At 46.6% G+C, this 21,665-nt stretch overlaps 1 protein-coding gene across 1 annotated transcript in view; it reads left to right on the top strand.

Annotated features, from left to right (window-relative positions):
• SPG7 (SPG7 matrix AAA peptidase subunit, paraplegin) overlaps nt 1-21,665 on the top strand; it is a 31,882-nt gene that overhangs the window by 3,250 nt on the left and 6,967 nt on the right. The window contains exons 4-12 of the mRNA XM_048075057.2: nt 4,268-4,518; nt 5,522-5,661; nt 8,163-8,265; nt 9,778-9,903; nt 10,222-10,384; nt 11,130-11,303; nt 17,085-17,209; nt 18,458-18,560; nt 19,616-19,726. Of these exons, the coding sequence (XP_047931014.2) occupies nt 4,268-4,518; nt 5,522-5,661; nt 8,163-8,265; nt 9,778-9,903; nt 10,222-10,384; nt 11,130-11,303; nt 17,085-17,209; nt 18,458-18,560; nt 19,616-19,726 (1,296 nt within the window). The remainder of the gene's footprint in view (nt 1-4,267; nt 4,519-5,521; nt 5,662-8,162; nt 8,266-9,777; nt 9,904-10,221; nt 10,385-11,129; nt 11,304-17,084; nt 17,210-18,457; nt 18,561-19,615; nt 19,727-21,665) is intronic.

Genomic DNA, 21,665 nt, shown 5'->3' with positions numbered 1-21,665 from the left:
GAGTTGGAAGGGGGATTTTGTCTTAGCTGATGGTAGAATAAAGCTTAAGACAGGCCATGAAACTGATTCTCTTTATGTGCTGCTTTGCATCCTGTGCAAATAATTGTTTTTTGCTTTAATTTTGCCACTTTACAAAGGGGAACGGTATTTACTGAGTTTTGGTTTGGAGGTTTTGGTGTAGAGCACTTCGGCTTCATTAAGAACTAAACGTTAATACAAACTGAAGCTGGAATCGGTTTATTTCTTATTTCGTTCACCTTCTTTATGAACGTGTCTGCTTCTAGTGGTTTACAGAGCTCAGGTATAAAAACAGATTCTTAAAGAGTTCTTAGCTGTGTTAGTAAGGGAACACTTGCTCAGAAATTTTCTTTTCATTAACTTGGTCTTCCTAGATACTGTGTGGGTACTGCTGAGAGGTCAGCGTCCGCTCTGTACCTTAAGCTTGTTGGGGGAAGGGGAGAGAGGAATTCCAGGGTGCTAAAAAGGAGCAGGGACATGAAGGAGAACATCTGTTGTGTACGAGACAAAAACCTTGCGTAACTTCTGACAGGCCGGAGTTTTGATCCTTGTATCTTCTACCAGTAGGTTTTCATCAGAGATTTTTCAAATTCGAGCTGATTTGTGGGTGTCCCTCCAAGTCTTGGTATTGTCAGCAACAGTTTGCTATTTGTAGATTGACAACAGCTGCATTCCGTTTCAAAAGCGTAATTTGATTCTTCCTTTCCACTTCTGTAAGGAAAATTCTTTGCTCATTCGTGAATACATTTCTTTCCCTCCAGTCTCCCAAGAACTGAAGTGTGTGCAGAGTTTCTAGGATCTGGATTAGGCGTGTTTTCAGGCTCTGTGTTGCAGATTCTGAGCTGTGAAATCCCACAGCTGAGGGCATGTCTTGCATCTACTGGCCTGGGGATTTTTTTAAGAAAGGAGTCAGAAGCGGTCCGGATGAAGGCCTCATTCTTCTGTCTTGTCAACGACACTTTCAGAAGCGTAGCAAAGGCCTAAGCGTTTTATTCATTTTATGGCACTCGTTGATGCTTGCAGGGGCTGGTGATGGTTCGAGAGGCTTTACGTGGATGTCTGCTGCTTTCTGGACTTCTGAGTGAGGGCTGAGCCTCCTGGAGATGGAGGGCTCCAGACCTTTGCACTGCGAGCTGGAAGGCAGTTAACATCACACTGCTTTTGTAGATTACGTTATAAACTTTTACCTTGGTGCCTCTGATCTGGATGCGAGCGCAGGTATCGCCGAGTCCTCGTAGAGGAAGCCGGAGCTCAGAGGCTGGGGTGCTTGTGGTTTGCGAGACCACACAGGGTGATTGTGAGCACAGCGCCTTGAGGTATTGTAGCTGTTAAAATTAGTAAACAGTAACATGCTGTGTTCTGCGGCCTCTTTTCTCCGGTGATTAATGGCTAGCTTGACTTTGGGAGGTGGAATGCTACCCCATGTCTCCAGGGGAATACTCATCTCTGCAGTAATTATTAAAAAGAACTCTTCAAACTGTCAGTGCAGCCCTTGCAAGATTTTAATCAGAGAGTTCAGATTTGGGGTTAATGGCAAATCATTGCTTCATGGAGGCTTTTGGAGACTAAAGAGCTGGAAGTATTCCCACAGCTGTTGCTCGCAAGTGTCACATCCAGTTACTGGTTCTCATTTACTGACTGTTGTGGGGTAGCTTATGGTGCAATATGAATGTTGTACTGTAAAGACGGTCATATTTTACATAAACTTAGGATTAGATTAATTTTGTCCTTAATTAAATGCAGGGTCGAAGAAGCCTTTGTGTTGTCTTCTAGCTTTCTAGAAATTTCTGAAATTATTCAGCTGTACGTTAAAGATCTGAGACAAGTCTTGTATCCCAGACACTCTTTGTCTCAAGATATCTAATGGCTAGCTTTTACCCTGTAGTGATCCTTTTTTGTGATAACGTCCTCAGTGAATGCGTGCTTTACAACATACTACATGCACGCTGACTTTGTCTGAAATTTGACACAAAGAAGTGTTTAGCAATAGTTGACTCAGATCTCCAAGAAGGAACTTGCATGGCAGGAGCTGGATGCTTTCTTTAAGTCAGAACTCCTTTTTCTAGTCGTTCCTTTTTGCTATAAACTTATTCGGAACTTGCTTGGTAGTTAGGGATAATGCCCAGGCTAAGGCCTCTGCAATACTACATTTTAATTTTTTTAATAAAACTGCTGGATGTTAGCCTGCAGTTTTATGACGGATCGCTTTGTTCTAATGAGGCTGGATCTAGCAGATAACGCAGAAGTGAGGAGATGGCATCAAAGAACAAAGTGGATGGGCTGGACGCAGCGTCTGAGCTTGTCACCGTGTTTTGGAATTGCGACCTTATCTGAAACGCCGCATTGTTTCTATTTAGGAACAAGCCTTTCCTGTTAAATGTGGAGCAGAGCGAGGAAACGAGTGAAAAATGATGCTGTGTATCTGAAGGACAGAGTACTTTTTTTAGCATCTGACTGGGTCATATGTTTGTCCCTCGGTTTTGTTGCAGTGTGTATAAGGGTCTAATTGGTGGCTAGTGATAAATGCTGGTGTCAGAACACTTGTTATGAATTCGCAAATAAATCTAATCTGGGCTGCAGCAGGCAGATGCACTAGCAGTCCAGTGGTACAGAATTAATTTATTTCTGGATGTAGAATAGTATTTATGTATGCCATGTTGCTGTTGATGTTAAATTGTATATCAAGAACGAGCAGTAAATTATATATTGAGAAGTTCCACATATAACTGGAAAGAGGAAGATATTTGTTGTCATCTTAACAACTCCAGTGCTCGCTGGCAGTTGACATTGAGCTGTGCTACCACAGAATTCAGAATTTGCCTGTGCAGCACAGAAAATGTTGGGAGCCTGAAAGAAAAGATTTGGTGGCAAATACCGCAAACCAGCCGTCCCTTTTTCTCGTGTCACCACGTCAGTATGTCACCGGTACAGTAAAGGTGGGGGAAAGCACATCTAGTGTGTAATGCTGATACAGATCCTTAACGTGGACACGTTATCAAGCCTGTTCAAACATGAAGGTGGTTACGCAGCAGGGGAGAAAACGTGCAATGAACAGTGAGATTGATTTGCAGTATATTTTGATTCAGAAGTAAGCTGCGTACCACTCTTCCTGTGCGGCGTTTGATTTGTTGCAAGTGCCGATTCTCTCTTAGGCAGTAGAGCTGTCGTTGGTCTCGTGGTGCAGAGCGCCAGCAGATCAGGAGTTCACCAGGAAGCAATTATCCCTCAGCACTGCGCTACATGATTTAACAGTGAAACTAAGACTGGTTTTACTCACTCCTAATATTTTTTTCAGTGGATATGTTAGTAACAGCCTGAGGACTAGGCAGCGTAGAAGCGTGTTGATTAGAATTGGGCTGTAGTCATACTTGAGTGATTTTTTAGCAACAAAGGTCTGGTGGCTTTATTATTTTATCCATCCATATTAGGCCAGGCAAGTGAGTCCTTCATTTCTGAGCAGAACGATACTTGGTGTCACCACAATGGGGGCAGTGGGCTATGACCATCTGAAGTCTCCTGGAGCGCAGTCGGACTGCCCCGAAACACGGGACGCTCATCAGAGCTTTTCAAAATGTTAGAGGTTGGCTTCGTGCATGACAAATTCTGGAAGTAAGGGACTTTCTTTGGCTCGCTGATGCTTCAGTTCCTCCTCTTACCGAAGCAACACTTAAAATGAAAGAGGCAGTCCTCCATTATCTTTGTAACGTGTGTACGCAGTGCCTCCCCGCGTGGCTTTTGGGGCTTTGGGGAACAGCTGGGTATAGATGTGGTAAAACAGCCTCGATTGGAAAAGCAGCAGTGTGATGCAAGCAGATGATTGCTGGCTGTCAGGATGCAAAATGTGTCTCCTTCCAGGCAACCACTAAGTTTACATGTGACTGCTCGTGCTTTCGTAACCAGGCTTTTGCCCTGGTGCTGTTCCGTATGCACAGCTGAGGCCCTGTGGCTTGACAGCCTAGAAGCCAGGAAGGCCTGGAAGTGAAATGTAACCCAGAAAACCGACTCCCTTGTGTAACCTTGGGCAAGTCACGCAGCCTCCTGTTACCTTTGTGAGCCAAGCTAGAAAACGGCCTGTGCAGAGCGAGTTAGGTCCTGCCGCTGAGTGTAGTGCCTCCAGAGAACCATGCAATAAAAGCCTTAAAGGTACCCTTGTGTCAGTCTTTGTCGTTTAGGTGTCCCTTCTGTTAGTCAGAAGGCTGTGCAGTTACATGCTCACGTCTTTTTTTCTCTGATCTTTTTCTTTTTTAAGAGGAAGAGAAACGGAGGAAAAGGGAAAATCAGATGCACCTTGAACGCTTGCGGGCACTCCTCATCATAACTTTAATAGTGCTGATGTTTCGATTCACGGTCAGCGAGAACAGAGAAGGGACCAACATTTCCTGGAATTATTTCATCAATGAGATGCTGTCAAAGGGGGAGGTCCAGAGAATCGAAGTGGTTCCAGAAAGTGATATTGTAGAAATTTATCTGCACCCGGGAGGAACTCCGCATGGACAAGTTGTGAGTGGCTTTCTCTGGTTGGAGTAGATGATCTTAGATTATACTGTTGGAAAGAATTGGATTAATGAATTATATGTTCAGTAAAACTCTAGCTGGTAAATTTGCTTTTCATTAATTTTACTTTCTGTTGTTTGTAGTTCAGGGGGCTTCTATTACTCATACCAACCTGGACACTAAGATTTTTATTTTAAACTGTAAGAATAATTAATAGTGACCTGGAAGGAAACATTACGAACGTTTAAAAAGCTGGGAAATTCAATAGTTCTTTCTTCCCAGCTCAGTCTAAAATGTCAGAAGGTGTCTAGAAGATGATTGTAAACTCTTAATTCTAGATCCAGTTCTAAAAATTGTCTCCTGTTTGGATTTTAGGTTCAGTTGCTCTGTCAAACTCCATCAGACTTCCTTCTTAAATTTTCCAAGATGGGGAAAAAAAAGCCAAGTTTGATCACATGCTTACTTTATTTCCAAGAGTTGCCACCAAGAATCGTTACAAACTAGCCTGAGCGATTAAAATATTGTTCTTGGGTACATCCCACTTAGTTCATCGATTTATGATCCATTTTGCAAACTGCTGGATGAAATTAATTTCTGAGAGAGATACAGAAACAACATCCAGAAGGCCTCCTGCCCAGTGATGTAGTTTTCCAGATGCATTGTAAAACTTTGACTGGACCCAAGCTATCATTACAATTAGGTTTATAATACTAACTTCATCCTCCAGTCTGCCTACAAAATCATTGCATCTCCTTGTTTCTAGAGAGCTGAGATTTAGTTCTTGGCTTTAATGCTTTCATAAGGTGCCAGAAAGCCGTGAGGTGCTGCCGACTTGATTTGGAGGCCCAGTGTCAGTTACCTGCTCATGAGTTCGTTGGTGTAGCCAACAAAGGACGTAACAATGCTAACTTTTATCTGACTTCTCCGTTTCGTGCACCTCTTCTGCTCGTTGTTGTCTTTATACCACACTTACAATTTCTTTTTGCTGCTTTTGATTGCATGTCCCCAGAACGTTACCCTGTTGTACACAATGCGGGTGGCAAACATTGACAAATTTGAAGAGAAGCTGAGAGCTGCGGAGGACGAGTTGAATATTGATGAGAGAGAGAGAATCCCTGTTTCCTACAAACACCCTGGCTTTTATGGAAAGTATGATATAAACTCGTGCTTACTGTTGATCTTATGTTGGCAACAACATCCTTCACTTGAAGAGCAAAGTTCCTTCCAACTACATGTTACGTAAATGCAGAACAAAATAAGTGGTCCCTGTTTTGGAGTACTTAAGCAGTCTTTGAAAAACGCTGTAGATGTGCCTTAGTGACTCAGAAATGAGGGTCTCGAGATGTCTGGAACTGCAGCACGTAGTGGACCAAAATATTTGGGGTCAGTGTCAGCAGGTCTGAGCAAAGTCTGTCAGTTGCTGCATGTCCTTGTGCAGCTGAGCACTTTTCGTCCTCATAATCCATTATTCGAGTGCAATGTGAGATAGAAATCCTGACTCAACACGTGTGATGTTACACCCTGGTTTGTGGAGAATGTCGGCGGTGCAGTAAGCCGTCCCCCGTTAGAATGCTTCAAGGAAGGCCTGTGGTGGTGGTTCAGTCTGTAAAAATAAACACCTAATTTTGGCCTGTTTCTCCAACAGCTGTAGATCAGAGGACAGCCCGTGCTGGTGCTCGCTCCAGCTGTGAGCCACATACTGAGCAGAGCAGCTTTGATGCTAAGATAGAAAATCTCACTGAGGGAGGAGTGCTTCTATTAAATTTGCAGCCCCTTTCTGTTACCTGAAAGGATCTCGGGATCCTTTGCTTTTAAAAATAATAATTAAAAAGTCCGTGCTTAAAGGTTTTAATTTTGAAATAAACTGCAATGAGCAAGAAGTAAAAATCTGACAAAAGATTACAGAGCACTGGCTAGCCTTTGTTCTGTGCTTTCGTATGATGTTTTGCGGTCATTTGCCGCTCACGCGGTTTATTTGCCCTTCTGTTCAGACGGGCAGCTTATTTTTGCAAGGTAGGATTTATGGGGCGCAGAGTACAAAAGAGACCTGTGAAGCTGGCTCACTGGGCTATTGAACAAGGCCACCTCCATCACTGATGGCTGTGCTGATGTAGAAAGATGCTCTCTGTAAGTTTGCAGAGAGACTGGCCTTTGGAGAGCTCTCAACTAATATTTTGTTCTAGAGTCCTAGAGATGGAGATGCAGCACAGTAGTCCTGTCTGCCAAGAAAGTGGGGTTTGAAGCACGGTATCTTTCCCGGATGCCTTACTAAAATGTGAAATAAATGTCATGTTCATATACGAGAAAATACCCTTGCAGAGTTTTGTCTAGTTGCTTGTCCTCTGAATGACATTTTTTACACTTTGAATGCGTGATTTCTATGAAGATAAACTTCTTAAATTGATCACGCAGTATTAAATCTTTCGTTGAGATTCATAACTTAATGATTTTTGTCAAAGTTTGTGTAATGGGAAGAGTACACTGAACAGTTGGTCAGTTAGCAGCACAGGCTGCTTCCCCTACTTCTGAAAATATTGTGTTTTTTTTTAAAGAGGTGCTACAGGGTCTGAAGTCTCTCAGGAGACTTAGAGTCTGGAGTTTAAACCCGTGAGATGCAGAGCACTTAGAGCTTGCATTCAGTTTGCTATCAGGTGCGGGCACTTGATGTGTTTCAGAATTAATCCCCCGTTTGCACAGTTGCCAAACTGTAGGTGATTTTCAGTTTCCAGTGTTGCCTAGGAGCCCTCGCTCAGAGGAGACAAATGCCGCTAGGTATACAGCACATGCTGCTCCCATTGCTTCAGTAAATCATCCGTTCCTGAGAGGTGGAACGCATGCTCCTAGTTTAAAGATATGAAACAGAAGTGCGGGGAGGCAAGATCATTTCACAGGGTCGAGCAGGGCATGTGGAGCAGAACAAGGAGCTTAGTTAGGATACCTCGAGTCCCAGCCTGCCATCTGATAGTCCGATCATTCTTCCTCTTATTAAAAGTATCCCGTGTTCAGAGCTCACAGGGTATTTTGTCCTCAGCACGCTTGTCTTGTAACTGCGTTAGACCTGCCCTGTCAGCTCTGCTCCGTGTCTCCCCTTTAACCCAAGAGCTACTGCAAAGAAAATTCGCTGTGGTGGTTGCTGCAGGACCTCCTTGTGAAGGACCTCCGAGAGACTTGAGCAGGGGCAGCCAAGCAGCCTCTTAATGGGAGACTTGCACTGGGATTTCTGCCAGGTTTGGGGGAGCTGGAATCTTCCTGGCATCGCTGGACACAGGTCTTCTGCGGTGAGCTCCCGTGGGAAGGACCGCCAGTGCCACCGCCTTCCGCTCTGGATGCGGTCTGACTGCCCGAAGGTCTATCTGTTTTATAAGTAGGAATGCCTCTGCAGGGAATGGTGAAGTGGAATTTCTTCCACAGCTGTGAGCAGTATGTGCCAGTGTCCTCTGTTTAACTTCTTAGGTTATGTAATTGGTGAGGTTTTGTTTTCATATACAGAATTTTAAGGTGCCATTTTCTTAGTCATGGATGCTCATGGCCGCACTTCTAGCCGAAATGTCAGGACCTTTAAAACACTGAAAATAGCGATGTTGAGTAATATTTACTGAGTTGTGGCTGAACGCTTCAATTTTTTACCTGTTCTGCTTTTGTCCTTTCAGTGATGTCATTTCCCTGATAGTGACACTTGTGGCTGTGTCCATGTTGTGGAGCATCTTCCGTCTTATTAGGGTCGCAGGCAGGGCAGGAGGATTCAATGCTTTTGTAAGTATCCTGGATCTTTACGTTGCTTTGCAGCCTGTGAGTAGTGTTGCCTTCTGCTGGCCTAATCTCCTCCCCTTTCCCCAGCAAAGTCAACACAGATTGAGAATTAACTGATGCCAAGGACTCCGCAGTCTTGACACATCTTGCATCTTTTCCTGTCCTGATCATCTGACTCGTTTGTACAGTAACTGGCCTTAGCTGAGGCCCTTTCTTTCCCCCAATGGCAGGAAGGGCTGAGCTCAGTGAATTTGCAGTCCAGTTTGCTCTGCTATTTTCAAAGCTTGTTAATGAGTTGCAGCTGCAGATGGTGTTTTTCTCTGGGTCCTGCCAATATGCCTCCCATACAGCCAGGAGTAGGAATTGCTGCTTTCTGCAAAATGAATTCTCAATTTATAAAATATGTTCAGATTCTGGATTTCATTACGTGTTGGCCTGTTCCCCTCACGCCACATGCCTCACTTGCAACATCAGTTAAATCTCCTGCTATCCTCCACCCTTGCCTGGATCAGCTGATGAAACTCGGCAGAAATCAGCTCTGGGTGCACTGGTACTGACCTCAGGGATCCGGGGATGAAAACAGTGGTGAATTCAGTCCCTTGTTAGGTTTCCCACTCGCTCTCCTCTGTAGTTCTTCTGGCTTCGCGATTCTCTTTATACAAAGGGGTGCAGCTGCCTGGGAGAAAAGAGTAGTTTAAAGAAGTGTTAAGTAATGAGGGCCTTGAGGACTGGTTTCTGCCCTTGCATGAGTGGGGACAGCTAGGCCCAGCATGTTTAACTCTTTGTTTGGATAAACTGCTGCTTCTAAGGCATGAGAAGCTATAAACGTTCTTCTCAAAAAAAAAAAAAATCCTGAGTAGCTGTTTTCAGAGGAACATAATGAGCAGTTACAAGTAGGACATTTAACTAAATCCTTGTTTTGACTGTCACGGTGGCTTAACACACACCAGAAGGCTGAAATGTGGTGCCTGTTAAATTTGAGAGCCTATATTCTGTCCCCGGGTTGTGTTGTAGTAGAAGCTGGTGGCAGCATTGGTCAGTGGTCCAAAGTGTATGTTTGCATACGTTTACAAGGCAATATTGGTAATTTATTTACCATTAATATTTACCATCCATCCATGTTCCTTAAAGCTACACCTATCCCGAGTGTATTAAGGATCGGTGAATTTAAAAATCAGGGAGAAGATCCCAAGTAAGGTTTTGGGCATTCTGTACAATTTTAATAAATGCCCCTGCCTGATCTACAGGGACTTGAGCTGGGCTGGGAGCATTCTTGCAGGTTTACTTTCTCTTCCCAACAAAATGTGGGTAAATAAAGCTCGAGTCAGCAGTCCTGCAGTCTGGCTGTGAAGTATATCCAAAGCAGAAGTTAGTAAAACAACAATGTGCTGGTGGGCATTGTAATGTTCTTTGTTGGGGATGGCTGTACCTGTGCTGTGTAGCAAACCGCCTTTCCAGGCTGTTGCCTTGTCCAGAGCCAGAGCACATCTTCAGTATTTGTGTTGCCTTCCCCAGAACCAGCTGAAGATGGCTCGTTTCACCATCGTGGACGGAAAATCCGGAAAAGGGATTGGTTTCAAGGATGTAGCAGGAATGCATGAGGCGAAAATGGAAGTCAAAGAATTTGTGGACTACTTAAAGGTATTTAAGAGTAGATCACAACAAGTGCTTGCCGCCCATCTTCTGGGTTAGAACTAACCTGGGGAGGAGGGTCTGTTCTCTTCATCCTGCACGATACTGAGCAGCCTCTGTTTAAATAAGCTGAAAACTTTTGTGCTGTGATCACCATGACTCAATGTCTATTTCCAGTTCTGTAACAGGCTGCAGATGTAGCTGCTCCCATTAGGAGCTCGGGGTTGCTCGGGATGAGAACAGTGTCGAGAAGCTCTGGGAGACCGTGTTCTTGTGCAGATGCCTCATGTTGGCTGTGGATCTGACGCAGCTGTGCTGCTCTTACAGAGTCCTGATCGCTACCTTCAGCTTGGAGCTAAAGTGCCCAAGGGTGCCTTATTGCTTGGGCCGCCGGGCTGTGGGAAGACGTTGCTGGCAAAGGCGGTGGCTACAGAAGCACAAGTACCGTTCCTGGCCATGGCAGGCTCTGAATTCGTGGAGGTGATAGGAGGTAAGCGTGGTGGGAGGAAGGGAGTGGAGGTTACTTGGGGAATGTTGGCTGGGCCTCTCACAAAGGGCAGAGTTTTAGCATTGCTTTGCATGGGAAGGGTAAGTTGGATATTTCTGCTGAAAATATAAAAGGTTTTCAGCAATAGTGGATAGATAATAATGTGGCACCTAAAACATTTTCTTTGAATAACTAGTTGCTTCTTTCTGACAACGGGAAACCATGGTTCTTCACCTGAAAGCATTATCTCTGACTTGCCTTTACTTATTAAAGCCATTCACTGAGGCTTCCTTCCTTATATTGAGAATGCTGATGGATTTTCTGCTGCTCCCTGCTGATGGGAGGAAGTATGGCCTCTCTGTGCCCAGGGATTTCAGTCTTCTTCCTTCCTTCCTAGATCTCTTGAGACCCAACGAGGGTCTGTGTGTGGAAATGCACTGAGTATTTTTGCTCCTAACCTGTGGAAGGAACAGGAACTCATGTCTGGAGCTGGGAGCAGAGCTCCTCTTACAGCAGCTCTGAAGAGTCCCTGCAGCTTTGGGAGCTCAGTTAAAAGCCAGCGCGCTCCAGGACAAGCAGTGTTTAAGGACTAAAGAGATGAGTTCTGTGACTAATTTTTTGTGTCTGGAGTGTTGAGAGAGGGACTGTCACACACTGAGGGTTTGCCTGGGTCAGATGTCTGACTGGGGGCCAGCAATCCTCTACAGCTGTGGCTGTGAAGCTCATTTCTTCTTCCCTTCCCCTACAGGTCTTGGAGCTGCCCGAGTTCGGAGCCTCTTCAGAGAAGCCCAGGCTCGTGCACCCTGCATCGTGTACATTGATGAAATTGATGCCGTGGGCAAGAAGCGCTCAACCAATATATCTGGTTTTGCCAATGCTGAGGAGGAGCAGACCTTAAACCAGCTGCTGGTAGAAATGGATGGTCAGTATTTCTGTCTCTTAGCAGTTGGGCCCTTATCACCTTGGAGATCTGGGCTGCTGTCCTGTTTGAACTTGCAGCGCTTCTTTAGCGTTTTCTTCTTGGGGGAGTATTTACCGCTGCATTGAAACAAACCTCACTTCCCTCTTTCCTGGGACAAGGCTAGCTGGCACTTCACAGCATTTTCAGGACTAAGCCCAGCATTATGATTTGGTCATGTCATTGTTAAAAGAGTCTCTGTATGGCAAGTGATAGCCATGGTTTGGACTGCTGCTTAGGGACTTTCACACCTGAAAATCTTTTTTTTTTTTTTTTTTTTCCCTATTTGGACACCAGTGTGGCCTTGTCTGGCCTTGTTTTGTTTCTGGAGGTCATCATAGCACTCAACTGGAGTGGGTCCTTTCTCTGCTCTTTCTCCCCTTCACCAGCTGCTGCAGTGAGTACAGAGGAAGAGCAGCAGCTGTTGTTCAGCACAGGCTTTTTGGAAGCTGTGTGTCCAGTAATTGCTTCACACTGAATTACGCTTTTCTGCACATCCCCCAGGGCTCTCCTCAAGCACTAGTCTGAATCTGTGTCCCATCGTTAGTCCCTGTTTCTGAAGGCTCTATGTTGCATCTCGCCATCGGTCACTGGAGACTTAGGGAGGACTACTCCAGAGCTGATGGTGCCTAGGAAGTCACTGGGCTAAGGAGAGATGTTTGAGAACGTGGTGTGAATAAGCTGTGGAGATAAAAACCCTATATAAATGTCTAGATTTCAAAAGGATTAAGGGTCAAAATCTAGTAAACGTAAAACCCTGCAGCCAGCTGTTTTTGTGACTGTACTCCAAAGATTGAGTCAGAATTGTAGTGTCACCTTCGGGGTGAATGTGCACCAACAACACGGCAGCATCCACCTGCGAACAAAACCGGTGGATAACATGCATTAGAGATCCTGGCTGGCAGAGGGCAGCAACCCCAAAGACTCTTCCTACAGTAAGTGGCTTCAGTTCAGGAGTATGTTTTCCTACTGGCAGTTGGAGAGGAATTTTTTACAATACTGGGGAACCAAAAGAGAATGAATTGGCAGCAAGGACGCTACTGTCCATAGCTGGTAACACTTAGGTCCAGCTGACCGTTAAATGTTGAATACTGGCTATGTTCTAAGACAGGTGATGTTTTAAAATCTGATAAGGTTTAAAGTTTAGTTGCCCAGAGGGACATAAGCAATGGAAAATATTCATTCTCCTGTCCCTTGACCTAATCTCACGTCTCTTGCCTGGCTATAAGATGCCTAAGCTGGGAGAGGGAAGCTTTGCAGACAAGTCCTGGTTTGATGCCACACTTCTGGATGGTTGCTGGCTGTACCACATATGGAATCAACCCTTTTCTCAGACGCTTTCATGCAAGAGCCAAAAAGAACAATCCTTTGTCTGTTGTTAGTCATAACCCTGTCAGAGCCTGCCGCCCTGACCCAACTTGCACTGCTTCTGTTGCTAAACCCTTCTGTTGCAGGGCAAGGTAAGGGATAGCTACTTGTCCATCAGGGTGTGTTTGTATCAGTCTGCTGTTCCGTGGGACAGGGCTGCCTTTTACCTCGACTATAAACGTGACACCTCATCGGATTCTTTATGTGAGAAGTTAAAAGTCCTGCACTGAAGGCATCCCTCTTTCTCCAGACCTAAGGAGTGAAAGGAGCTTGTTCCTCTTTGCTGGATGCTCACAGGGGAGCAGTGGGTGCAGCCCTACTGAAGCAGAGCTCTTCCTGCAGCTCGGCGGTAAGGCTGCCTTCTGGAGCTTGCTGTGTGGTCAACCTTCGGCTCTCAAGGAGAGAAGCTGGGACTTGTGAAGTGTTTTCAGGAAAGGGTAGCTATTCCTCCATGCTGCACACGAGATGATCTATAATTCTGGATCTCTGCCTGTGCTGCAGAAGGAGGAGAAATTGTAAGCTGGGGCACAGCATGGTGCAAACAGGATGGAGTGGTCCTTCTGAAGAGAAATCCTCCAGGCCCCTCTCTGCTTTTGCCCAGGTGCCATGAAGTTTTTGAAGGAGGGGAATGAGCTTTAAGTGGGTCCTAAATAACCAGACACAAATCTGGTTATCAGAGGAACCTCCCTGAAACACGCAGTGCTATGTTGTTACCAGAAATCACCATAAATGTGTATGCGGTTCCATGGGACTTTGCACATCCACACGCTTAGGCATCTTGGCCAAGCATATAGATATTCTTGGAGCGAACATAACTGTTTACAGCTGTATCTGTGTAATGCTGTCTCCATGGAAAAGGCCATTACTGACACGCAGAACGCCAGTGCCAGCTTGGTTGTTTTTTTCCTCTTGACGGTTGCAAGGTGAACCGGCAACAGGTTAATGCTGAATCAGATGGGGGCCATCTGTTCAGGAATACGTGGTCAGTGCAATCGACATCTCAGTGCTAGAAATGAAAATTTCTCGTTTTCTGTGGTCTGTAGAAATCAGGTGCTGTTTCTAGAGCATTGCTTCTTCGAGTCTCAATTCAGAAGTTAGGGAACAAATCCCTTCAAAAGTGAGTTTAAAAGGTAAATGTTGTCCTCAGTGTATGCTTTAAAAGTCCTAGGGAAAAAAAAAAAAACAAAAACACAGCTTCTTTGTTGTGTGCTGCCTAGCTTATTTTTAAATTTATATTGCTTCATGATTATTTATTTGTCTCTCGTATGGATCACGGACTAAGTCCCGCGTTTAGCTAAGTGCTTTATCAAACACACACTAAAAAAATAGCCCAAGGAGTTTATAATGTCAAACGAGAGACAGCTGGCAAGGACTGTCAGGGTAGTACAAGAAACACGGGTTACTCTTGGCTTGTACACATAAGCATGGATCTTGGCTCGTGTCATTGAAATGCTATCTGGCTGCATGTTACCTAAATGAATGCTGAAGTGCTGTGTCCATCGTTACAAAAGAGAGTTTTTCAGGAGGATAGTGAATATTTTTTTTTTTTTTTAAGGACGTTGACAGTTTACCCAGGCATGAGTGGAGGAGTCATATGTTTCTAATGAGGAACCTTGAAAGGGGAGGTTGAGAGCTGTTTTAGCTGCTTTTAGCTGAAATTGATGGTTGAATCTCTGCAAGGCAACACCACAGCACTGAGTCGAGCTATTCATTTGAAAAAAAAAAAATCAAGTGCAGAAGTAGATCTGTGAATCATCAGCTTAGCAGCGACTGTGGAATGCGTGTGCTGGATCGAGATTACTCATAGGTGAGGTGGGGAAGGAAGAGGAGGGTCAGAGCCTCACGGATCCCCTCTGCCGGCTGCGGGAAGGACAAGGGCACCAAGGGCTGTTACACGGAGCTGTGCAGGATGCAACGTGCAGTGTGCTCTGACGCTGGTGTGCGGGTTTTAGAGTAATTGTAGCCTCTTCCTGCAAGCTACCTTGGTTTCATCACTCTGGCAGCTTGCTTCACGTTCTGGAAGCCCCAGGAATGGGGTGGGAGAAGGGGCAGGACGGAGCCTGTGCGTACAAAAGCTGCCTTAAAAGCAGAGCGACTCGTACTCCAGCCTTCGTCGGAACAGGTGCCTGCTCCGAATAGTGAATCTTCCCTCACAAGCCGCAAACAAGCGGAAGAGGAATGTGACCCAAATATCTCCGCCCTTCTGAACGCATCTGAGAGGAGCCTGACAGGCCGGGGCTGATTCCTGGTTTTGTGAATAAAAACGCAGGCCTGCTTTTGGTGGCAGCCTGAAGTCCTCAGACGAGCCCTCTCGCCTGACGTGTGCCACGTGCAGGCGTGTGACCCTGCGACTTCCCTCGCAGCGGTGGCCCTGTTTCAGTGACGCTGCGCACAGATGATGTCCAAAATGCCTTGAATGAGAGGCTGGGGAAGGACGGTGTAGTAACGCAGATGGGACGCCCATCGGGGCAGCTCTGGCAGCGGGGGGGGAGAGCACTAAGCAATTCAGGTGGCCCCTTCTCCTTTCCTTTTGAAGTGGGTTAAGTTGTAAGCTTTATGGATATGAAGGCTCTCTTCGGGCTAGATTTTCAGAACCGTTTTTAACTTGTTGCTGTTACTGAGGTGGTGTTTTCATAGCCTGTTCCTGTGACCGATCGTTGCCTGTGGAAGCCAAAGCCTGTCACATGCCAGGTGACACGGTGCCGGGAGCTGGGATGTGACTCAGAGGCTGCTGGTGTAGGTTTCTCGGAGCTGTTCTGCGCCGCTGGGCTGCAGGCTGGAGAACAAGTGGGGCAGAAGCTGACGTGAGGAGGATGCACTCAGCGGTTCTGTTTTTATTATGCTTGTTCTGATAGACCTATTTTAAGGCCGCGTCTTCCCAGCTGCAGAGCTGATAATGTACCGTACCGTCTAATCCTACCACGTGAAGGAAGCTTGCTATCCCCCAAGTGCCTGCCAGTCTCTCTGCTTGTTTATCACCCTCCAGAGCGCAGCGTAATACGTGCCTGAAGAGTGGTCGGCTTCATCCTCTCCGGGAGCTTATTCAGACAGCATCCTGCAGGGAGGAAGAACGGAGGTTCGCTGTAGTGCAAGCTGACAGAGCCAGTCCTCTGCCTCACCTGTAACCCTAATCTCTCTGCTGAGCTCTTGTACGCTGACACATTTGGCAGCTCTTCGGCAAAGCCGGGGAGAGCTGAAACCCACCCAGCTTACGTGCATAAAGCCGCTTTCTGCAGTGTGTGACTTGGCAGTCAGGGCAGAAGCGCATGGGGCTAACGCGGCCGTTCCCTGGGAAGGCTGCTGCGTGCCAGGGCGGCTGAATCGGCTCCGAGCAGGTGACTCACACCAGAGGCCTCTGGGCACCCGGTGGAATGTAATAAATAAGCAGCGTGGTTCGGTGATTCAGCATCATCCCTGGCTCCCCACCCAAGCAGCGCAGCCACCTGCCCCGTTCTGCCCTCCTCCAGCTGTTAGTGCTCCGGCTTCCCCAGGAAGTCCTGTCTGCCTTTGATGCCTCCGTGCTGCTCTCGCAAAGCCTGTAAATCCTGATGCTCCCTTCATCTTTAAGACCCGGAGACAAAACCTTGTGGCTGTGGCTTGAGCTGGTGTCTGCTAACAATCACTGCGGAGCTGTTCGGGCACATTCTGCCCCTGCCTACGTGGTGTCTGTGGGATGTTCTGCAGGGCTGGGCTTTGCACCGGTCTGCGGGATGCCTGGGCGCCAATGGAGTGATAAAAGGCGAGTGAAAAGACGCAGATCGAGTCGTGCTGTAATATGGCACTTGCTGGGTGTCAAGGCTGCGTCTTCTGTTTCTGCATTAACGTGAGCTGGTCAGGAGGAAGCCTGTCCCTTCCCTGGTGATCAGTCTGTGACTGAGGGCTAAAAGTAAATGAAAGCTGGACGGGCTTTCCGCGGGAATACTGGGGAGGAAAATGCTATTTCAGCTAAAAAGTGTTGTTTGTACAACTGGAGCTAAAGAAGCGGGAATTGACTTAAGGCTGGGGGTGAGAAGGCACATCCCAGCTCATCTGAACAGAACGATTCTGTTCTGGCTTCCAGTTGGAGCAATTTCAACATGTGGCAAAAAAAAAAAAAAAGTTTTAGGCTGGGGTTTAAGTAACTGAAAAGGGAATTTCAGAGTGCCCACAAGGACCAGAGACTGGCCCGGGTGACCTGGGAGGTTCCTTCCTGCCTCGTGCTCCTAGGGAACAGGACACTTTCTCAGCCTCAGCTGCCCCAAAGGATGTCGTAAATGCGTCCTTTGTGATAAAGATGTGTAAGATGTTCTCTGCATCCTGCCCGGCCTCGTCCCTTTGTGTGGTTGCTCTTTGTGGTGGTGGAAACCTTCACCTTTGTTTTTGCTTGCTCTGCTACAGGAATGGGGACCGCAGATCACGTTATAGTGCTGGCTTCCACCAACCGTGCTGATGTCTTGGATAGTGCCTTGATGAGACCTGGGAGGCTTGACAGGCACATCTTCATTGATCTTCCAACGCTCCAGGTATTTTCCACGTACTGCCCTGTCCTTCCTATAATGCTAGTGACAAAAGTGTCCCAGTCCTTTGCTTGCTGATGATTCACGGGCCTGGCAAAGGCTGAGCTTGGAGAAGATAGAGATAGCATGCCTTTCTGTGTGCCTTCGTTATTATTTATGTGCCCTAAATCAGAGATTTGACATGCTAATGTAGTTGCCTGTTTCAGTGAAATGACAGCTCGCTGTTTTTAAGTGTATCTGTTCCTATACGAGCTTTGGCAGAAGATTCTCCTGTGAGGCTCTTTGCCATGCAGATGCAGAACGTTATATATAGTCTTCTCCCCAGGAAGTTGGGAACCACCTAATTGGCAAGCTGGCTTGTGGGGGAGAGCTCAAATTGTCGTGCGCTTTGAGCATCATTTGCCTCGCAGGTTTGTTGTCCTCACTGTCCTTGTCAGGCTCTTTGTTTCCCTTCAGACAGCCCGCTAAGTGACTTTCCTTCTGAATGCTTGTTAAATCCATTTACTAGGGGAGTCTTCCACGGCTGCTGTGTTGACGTTTGTAGCAGAGCTTTGGAAACAGGCTCAGCTGCAGTAAAGGTCTGTCCGCTCTGCCAGCACAGCCTCTTCCTTCTTCCATCTGTGCTTTACTGTTGTCCTCAGAGTTTTCACTTAAAATACCTTAAATGCCTGATACAATCTGGCACCGGAAGCATGAACCGTGCAGCTGCCCTGAAGGAGGAAGGGGAAAAACCCTGGCAACTGAGCCCATTGTTTTAATCAGGATCTCCTGGACCAGCTGAATGAGTCACTGCTTGGCTGCCCGCCAGCCATCATCTCACCCCCACCTTTGTCTGGGAAGTGGTTGCAGGCTAAGTCGCTAGTAGATGGGGTTTTCGTTTGCAGTGTAGGAGGAGCAGGTAGAGGCACTCAGAGCTCCTTCCTGCAAGTGCTTTTACGGGGAGAGAAAAGTTAAAAGGCAGATCAGAGTGAAAGTTTGGAGGAGAGAGTGGCCCTGAGAGAGAAAGCAGTGACTCACGGTAAGCCTTCGTACATCTGTTCCGAATTTGAGAGCTGGGTGATTATCGGGGCTCCCGTAAGAGCTGAAGTGCTGTAAGGACAGCCCTGCCCTCTGGTGGCAGTGCTCCTGTCCCCGCTGCCAGAGGTCTGGCTCCTCCTCTGCTCCCTGGGACAGGGAGCAGGCAAGCTGCCATGTTGCAAAGGCTTGCTGGGCTCGGGTGTTCGCTGTCGTGCGAGTGCTCTGTGTTCTTCGCAGGAGAGAAGAGAGATCTTTGAGCAGCACCTGAAGGGTCTCAAACTGATCCAAGACGCCAGCTTCTACTCGCAGCACCTTGCAGAACTGACTCCAGGCTTCAGCGGTATGACATGCTGTGTCCCTGTGGGGCTGTTCTGCCTCCTTCCATGCTTGCTAGTTCTGCAGTTCAACCCGAAGCTTCTCAGTTGCTTAGTTTTAAGAGGGTATTTTGGTCTAAAGGGCTTTTTTTTTTTTTCCCCTCCACTTCAAATCTTCTCCACTGAAATAGTGGGAACCTAACCAGCTCCCTGGTGAATGGAGTTGCAATAAGCAATTGTTTGTGGCTATTTTCAATCTTCTGAAATTTCTGGCAGGGTGTGGAGGTTGGAGGAAAACACTTTTACAGTGCCTGAATCCTGATTCCAAAGGGGAGGAACCACTCTTCATTCTCTGCTCCAAAGCTGTTGTCAAGGATGAGGTGTTGCGCTTCACGCTGAGATGTGGAAAGACTCTTAAGTTGATATGTGTTACCAGGAAAATGATGGGAGGAATGAATAGCAGTTCCTTCGTCGGTCAGGGTAGAAATTGGACAGCTCTGGCTCCTGCACTGAGCCTGTTTCCAGGGTAGGTCCCTGGGACTTTGAAACAGTGCTGAGCAAGGGGCTCCAGAGTTCCTGTTTATGTGGAGTTCCTGGAATATCCTTTCTGGGTTTCCCCTCTAACAGGCCCCAGCACAGTGCCTCTTCGTGACTTCTTTCGGCAGCCCCCCACCACCATCACCCACACACACAAACTCAGAACAGATGTTCTTTCTCTTCTGCACAGAGGTTTGTGCGGTCGCTGTATGAGCAGCGCGGCGGCCCATGCCAATCCAGGCTGCCCACGCCACTCCCCTGCTGTTGAGAGCCAGCCTTGGCTTCAGCCTGTTAATTGATTGCTGAACTCTGTCCTCTGTGTGGCAACGCAGCGTTCATTGCCAAGGCAGTTGTATTGTTCAAATCCAACATAAACACCATGGATTAGGTTTGCTCTCTGTTCCCAAGGAACAAAGAGGAGCTTGCAGTGCAGGCTATTTGACTTCCTTAGGTCTCTCTCTAGATCTGTTCCTGCCTTTTCTGTCCCCTAAAATGTCTGTCACATAACGAACGCAATATAATTCTTGTAAACTCTTGTCTACAGGAGCTGACATAGCAAATATATGCAACGAAGCTGCTCTTCATGCCGCTAGAGAAGGTCACAAATCCATTGATACTTTCAACTTTGAGTATGCCGTGGAAAGAGTGATTGCAGGTAAGTGACCCAGCCGTTTCTGTTGTTGTCTTGCTAATCTGTGTCAGCTCCTTGAGAGAAGGATCAGGTGATCGGGTTATGTTCCAGGAAGACAGTTGGGTCTTAACCGGTTCCTCTTGTAGACAGAGCTGTCTGGAAGATCTTGAATGCCATAGCTGGAGAAAGGTTTTGTGAACAAGACCCTAAATGGACCTGTTTTTCTGACTCTGCAGGCAACCTGAGCCAGTAGCTCAGGGAAAATGACCAGTAGCAAAATAGTAAAGAGGGGAATTCAAAGCTGGATGGTTGGTGGTTGGTTTGTTTTTTCATTAAAATAAATAAAGTGGAAGTATCTCTGGGTTTTTGTTTCTGCTCTGGACACCTGCTACATAAACATGAATAGCAAAAGCAAACAGGCTACCCCATCCTCAACAGCAACAGGAAGAAATTAGAGATTTTTCTTTTTGGCCTCAAAGCCCAGGCTTTGATGAATTGGCAGAAAAAACTGAAAGACAGTAGAGTACTGTTCTCCCTCTGAGAACATCCTGTCAGCCTTTCCCTGTCACTTGTGCAAGTGCCAGCAGAGGAACCTCTGGAGATTACCCTGTAGCAATATATTAGAGGGAGGGGGGAAAAGAGTTCCCAGAACGCTTGACTTCACCTGAGGGATTTGAATCTGGTGGGTTTTGATCTGAACTGCCCTCTAGGCAAGCTTTGGTTTTCATAATCTGACACTTAACTGCTTCCAGGCTGCAGCATCATTACTGGGGGGTGAGCCTGGGCAAACGGAGAGGCGTTCTGTGCTGTTCTTAGTAGAGCGTGTGAAACAGGATGTTTGTACTGGGTCAGTTATTTCCTAATATAGAAATTAGGTTTTCACTATTTGTTTTTTTTTTTTTTATCAGAAAATGCCTAAATAATTCCTCATCTCAGAGAAGATTTTTGAGAACTCCTGACAGTTTCACCTGCCTCTTAAAAACAACCCTTGGGGTGCTTTGGGTGCCTGTGACCCCGTTTCTACTAAGCCTGTACTCAGCTGTACTCAGCAGCTCCCAGGAGTGGACAGCGAGGCAGCTCTAGCTGCAGCGCAGAAGTCCTAATCAGCTATAGCAAATATGTGCTTTACTTTCCCGTCTGCAGTACAGAAAGCCCTAAACTCGCAGGCGTTCCCTTAACTTTTCATTGTGAGTTCCACCATAGCCTTAGTTCCCCAGACATGGGCAAGAAGCAAGGAAGACCACAGGGATGTGTAGCAGAAGGGATATCTTGTTTTAATGTGGTGGACGTTAGAGGGCATGGGCTTTAGCAGTTTCACTGCTGACAGGCTGGCTCGCTTCACTGAGGCTTTGTGGCATTTGAGAGGCAATAACATCTTTTTGTTGCTTAATCAGATTTTTTTCGTATTAGCAGGACTTGGCTATTTTTTGTAGGACACCCTAAACACCCCTCCAGGCCCTTATATTAAATGTACCCTTGCCATGTAATAGGAATGCTTCTGAGTTTCACAATTCAGAGGGTATTTCAGTTGCTATAAAAGCTTTTCTTGAAGAAAACAAGATATTACTGTGCTTTCCATTATAGGCTGCTGGTTTTAATAAGGGTGGTGCGGAATCAAAAGAGAACTTCGCAAGTCCAGAGGCCCTGTCAGCCTTAAAGCTTTGTGTTGCTGTAAGGGAGGAGTAAGAACTCTTCACTGTGGTAGTCTCCATTGTGTTTTTAGTTTGGGAACAGAAAGTAGTCAGTAAGTCAGGTCTCCTGGGAGTGATGGAGGAAACCTGCTGAGCACACAGAGGCAGTTGGGGGCTGTCTTTGGAACGGTCTTTGGAAGACGGAGCAGAGCCTGTGCCCTGGTGGGGTTTGTGCACGCAGTGTAAGACCAGCAGAGATGCACCAGAGTTGCTTCCTGGATTATTTCTCTCATAAATGTGATAAGTGCAGGCCTTCGGAGAGCTCTCCTGCC

The sequence above is a fragment of the Anser cygnoides genome, chromosome 12, assembly GCF_040182565.1.
Source record: "Anser cygnoides isolate HZ-2024a breed goose chromosome 12, Taihu_goose_T2T_genome, whole genome shotgun sequence".
Classification (NCBI taxonomy): domain Eukaryota; kingdom Metazoa; phylum Chordata; class Aves; order Anseriformes; family Anatidae; genus Anser; species Anser cygnoides.
This window is presented reverse-complemented; position numbering and strand designations above follow the sequence as displayed.